Raw genomic sequence first — 4906 nt, forward strand, 5'->3', positions numbered from 1 at the left:
ATCACTATGTTGTACACCTGGGACTAATGTAGCATTATGGGTCAACTATATGCAAACTAAAGAAAAAAATCACATGAGAAGATCTGGAAAAAATGTTAATGGGAAAAAAATGTCCTTTCTAATGGTTTACCATGGCATGAAATGGTCTATTTTATTTTTAACAACTTTATTGAGGTATACTTTGTATACAAAGAAAATATTTAACATGTGCAATAGATGAGTGTGAACATATGCAAACACCACATATAAGCACCACAGTCAAGGCAACAGATGTATCCAACACCTCTCAGACGTACTTCATGTTTAAGGTCACAAAGCTTGTATGTAGTCCAGTAAAATATGAGCCTCTCTTCTATAGATCTTATGCTCTTAACCACTGTATCTTATAATCTGCAGTTGTTACTAATGCTTACGGAATAATAAGAATAATACTTATGTAATAGAAATAAAATTAATGTTTACAGCATATATTTTAGTGGCTTAAACATCATATTTCCTCCCTATTATCTATCCACCTACACATGTCTGAACAGGTAGTCTGTGATACATTAGACATGTATAAATAGAACAAACATGGGAAGAAATGGAATAAATAGAAACTATCAGCGTGACAACGAATGAGTTATATGCTAGTTTTGTGGTTTAGTATCTTAGAGTAACATCCAAAGTGAGAGGTGCCTATGAGGTAACATCAACTTGCAGGTGCATTAAACACCTTCTGAAGGCAGAGAAGCTTCTTTTTTTTTTTTTTTTTTAAATTTTTTTTTTTTCAACGTTTATTTATTTTTGGGACAGAGAGAGACAGAGCATGAACGGGGGAGGGGCAGAGAGAGAGGGAGACACAGAATCGGAAACAGGCTCCAGGCTCTGAGCCATCAGCCCAGAGCCCGACGCGGGGCTCGAACTCACGGACCGCGAGATCGTGACCTGGCTGAAGTCGGACGCTTAACCGACTGCGCCACCCAGGCGCCCCCAGAGAAGCTTCTTAATCGCAATCTTCATGTCCTTGTTTCTCAAGCTATAGATGATAGGGTTGAAAAAGGGAGCAAGAACGGCAAACATCAGTGCAATGACTGTGTCCAAAGTTGGTGGGAAAGTGGTGGAGAAGCGCAGGTACATGAGGGACACGCTGCCATAGAACATCAGAAAGACACCAAGATGAGACGCACAGGTCGAGAAGGCCTTCCGGCGGCCTTCGGCGGACGGGATCCTCAGGGTCACAGTGATGATTCTGACATGAGAGACAGCGATAACCAGGACAGAGAAGATGATGGCCGCAGCATGGATCACATCTTCAAGCAGGATCACGGACGTGTCTGTACAAGCCAAGCGCAGTACAGGTTCAAAGTCACAAAATAGCTGATGGATTTGGTTGGGCCCGCAGAAAGGCAGGGTGGAAATCCAAACAATCTCTGGGAGCAACACAAGAAAGCCAAAGAGGCAGGAGCCTGCAGAGAGCTGAGCACACAGCTGGGGGGTCATAATGGTCGGGTAGCGGAGAGGGTTGCAGATGGCCATGTACCTGTCAATGGCCATGGTGGTCAACAAAATCCCCTCGGAATTTCCCAGTGAATGGAAGAAGTACATCTGCAGGAGGCAGCCAGTAATGGAGATGGTCTTCTTCTCGCAGATGAGGTTGGAGAGCATCTTGGGGATGGTGGCTGTCGTGTACCAGATCTCCAGGAAGGAGAAGATGCTGATGAAATTGTACATGGGGTTGTGGAGATGGGTGTCCATCCTGACTGCAAAAAATACAATGAGATTTCCAATCACAATGAAGATGTAGATGATGAACAAAGGAATGAAGAAGAGGAGGCTGCCATCTTCAAACTGGGGGAATCCAGAGAAGAGAAACTCCGTCACTGTCAAAGTTTGGTTATTTCTTACCATGGTCTCAACAGCCTTAAGTGTTTTGGGTAGAAAGACACAGCTCACTCCCTAGATGAAATATAAAGAGTTAGATCTCTTGTTTCAAATAAGATTCAAAGGAAGAAATGCTTTAGGTAGATGATTTATCCCTATCATTCTTGGGTTAATGAAACATGTCCATTTAGTATCTACTATGTGCCAAACACAACAGTAGGCTTGTTGAATTCAGTAGTGAAGAAAACACTCCATTTTCATGGAGCTTATATTCCAGTGAAGGAGACAAATAAAAATAAGTAAGATTGTATAATTTCATCTTTATAAGCTATGCTAACTAAAGCAAAGTAAGATATTAGGGGGACTACTAATAATCACTTTTTATACAAATTCCCAAAATCATTTTGAATCACATACTGGATACATTCTCTAATGTTTCTTGGCTATAGATTAGACGATCAAGACTTTTAGTTATTTTCCTGTCTACACAGTTATTGTCAAGTTGTAGTCTGCATTTTCTGGAAAATCCCCAGTTTTCGGTATTCAGTTCCTTTATCAGACCACAGAGGAATTCTGAGTGTAGTTAGAGAAAGGGTGAGGTTTTTAGGGAAACATTTCAAGGTGAAGCTATGGTAGGAACCTATTCCCAGCAGCGGAAGAGATAAAGCTAGTGGAAACTGGCCAGCACAGAGGGAAGAGAAATTCCAGAAACTGAGCTTTAGAGGGTTCTGGAAGAACAAAGAGGGCCCATTCTGTGAACAGGGAGTTGTCTCTTGAGAAATCTGTTCTTGAAATCTTTCCATCACGCTTCTAAATGTCAGTCCACCAGAGATATTAAAAAGAAGCAGAGAGTGTTTCTGAGCTAGCTAAGTCTCCCTGCATGGATTGTTTATAGTCTGACAAAGACCATCAAGGAATTAGAAGGTGAGAGCCAAAATGTGACATTCTAGCACAATTTGGGTCCCTTGAAATTGCATGAAGTATGAAGAGATCTCTAAAAGTAGTTCAAGGAATCTCATCAAGTGTACTGGGTACTATTCCCCAGCAATTCAGAAACCTGAATCGAAAATGAGCCAAAGAGAAATATTGAGAACACAAAGGAATTTGAAAGATAAGTTCTCTTTTGAGATCGTGTAGAGCCTTTTATTTTTAAAAAAAATTTTTTTAACGTTTATTTATTTTTGAGACAGAGAGAGACAGAGCATGAACGGGGGAGGGGCAGAGAGAGAGGGAGACACAGAATCGGAAGCAGGCTCCAGGCTCTGAGCCATCAGCCCAGAGCCTGACGCAGGGCTCGAACTCACGGACCGTGAGATCGTGACCTGGGCTGAAGTCGGACGCTTAACCGACTGAGCCACCCAGGCGCCCCTAGAGCCTTTTAAAAATGAACTCCTCACAGGGTGCCTGAGTGGCTCAGTCAGTTGAGCGTCTGACTCTTGATTTCAACTTGGGTCATTATCCCAGGCTTGTGAGATCAAACCCCAATCCAGCCTCTGTGCTGAGCATGGAGAGTGCTTTAAGATTCTCTCTCTTTCTCCCCCTACCCTTCTCCTCTGCTCTCTCTCTCTCACACAAAAATAATAAGTTAAACAAACAAACTCCTCATACAATGAAATTAGGACACTTGATTATGCTGTATGCCAATATTCCCTAGGAAGGCAGCAGAATATTTCCCCTGAATTAACACTACTTGAAAAATTACTTATAAGCAGAATCAATGTAAAGCTTACAACTTTATTAAAAAATACCATTTGAAATTCCAAATTAAAATGAAGCATTTGAAACATAGATGGAGCCAATGGAAAATACTTGGCTCATTCTGAGATTTTTCAGAGATCTCATTACAAAACTAAGTATATATCTTGAAAATGTTCTTTTAAGAACTGCTTTATTTATATAGACTAAATCTGACAAATATCACTTCGGCAAATTCTGGAAAATCAAGTGCCCACAGAGAATTAGGAAATGTTTACTATTCTTATACATGCAAATCCCTCACATTTTCATAAAATAAGAGGATTATAATATTCTAAAGATATTAATTGCCATTCATTTTTCTGCCATTTATAGAACATATGCCATTATAGAACATCTGGCCTATGAATATGCATATAGAATGTATACATACATACAATGATTGTATATGTAATATAACGTATACATTCATTCAATGTAACCTCCGTTAAAACTCAGGTGGGTTTTTAAAATAGATATCAAGAAGCCAATTCTAAACTCTAAATGAAAAATCAAGGGACAAAGCAAAACATCTTGATAAAAGAGAACAAATTTGGAGGACTCAGAACTGCTGATATACATTTCCAGACTCACTGTAATGCTAAAGAAATCAAGACAATGTAATATTGTCAGGAGAACAGACACCCAGATCAATGGAGCCAAGGAGCGTACAAAAATAGACACTCACATTATGGTCAAGAATTTAACAGAGAAAAGAAGGTATTTTGGGCAAATGGCACTGGGAAAATTGGACATACGTGTGCTAAAATAAATCTTGCATCATACCCAAGAATGAACACAACATGGATCACAGATCTAAATATAAAACCAAAACCATAAAGTATCTCCCAGAAAATGGAAGAGAACATCCTTATGACCTTTGGCACAACAAAAGTGTGGATGCTCTAACATCAAAAGCTCAATATGTAAAAGAAGAAACTGACAAACTGAACCTCATCAAAATTGATGGCCCTCAGGAATGAAAAAAAAAAAAAAAAGCCACCCTGGGAGAAAGTATTTGTGAGACATGCATCTGCCTAAAGACATTTCCAGAAAACAGGAAAACTCAAAACTCTTAAACCGCAATGAGATACATCACCGTCACACATTTATAAGAACAATTAACTTATTTTTTTTAACAAAACAGCTGGTGATGCCAAGTGCTGGGAGGGTGTGGAGTAATTATCTTTTCCTGCAGGTGCTGCTGGGAACACAGAATGCTGCAGCCACTGTGGAAGAGAGTTTAGCAGTATCTTGTAAAATCAAACACGGATGTATGTCATCTAGCATCCCCGCTCCTAAGTATTTA

At 39.9% G+C, this 4906-nt stretch overlaps 1 protein-coding gene across 1 annotated transcript; it reads right to left on the reverse strand.

Moving 5' to 3' along the window:
• Positions 1–945: 945 nt before the first annotated feature.
• Positions 946–1905, reverse strand: LOC112851660 (olfactory receptor 6K3-like). The gene has a single exon (XM_086694578.1). The coding sequence runs from the start codon at positions 1888–1890 to the stop codon at positions 946–948; it is 945 nt and encodes a 314-aa protein (XP_086550704.1). The 5' UTR covers positions 1891–1905.
• Positions 1906–4906: the final 3001 nt, after the last annotated feature.

The sequence above is a fragment of the Puma concolor genome, chromosome E4 (genome assembly GCF_028749965.1).
Source record: "Puma concolor isolate L17-30 chromosome E4, mPumCon1.1.hap2, whole genome shotgun sequence".
NCBI lineage: Eukaryota > Metazoa > Chordata > Mammalia > Carnivora > Felidae > Puma > Puma concolor.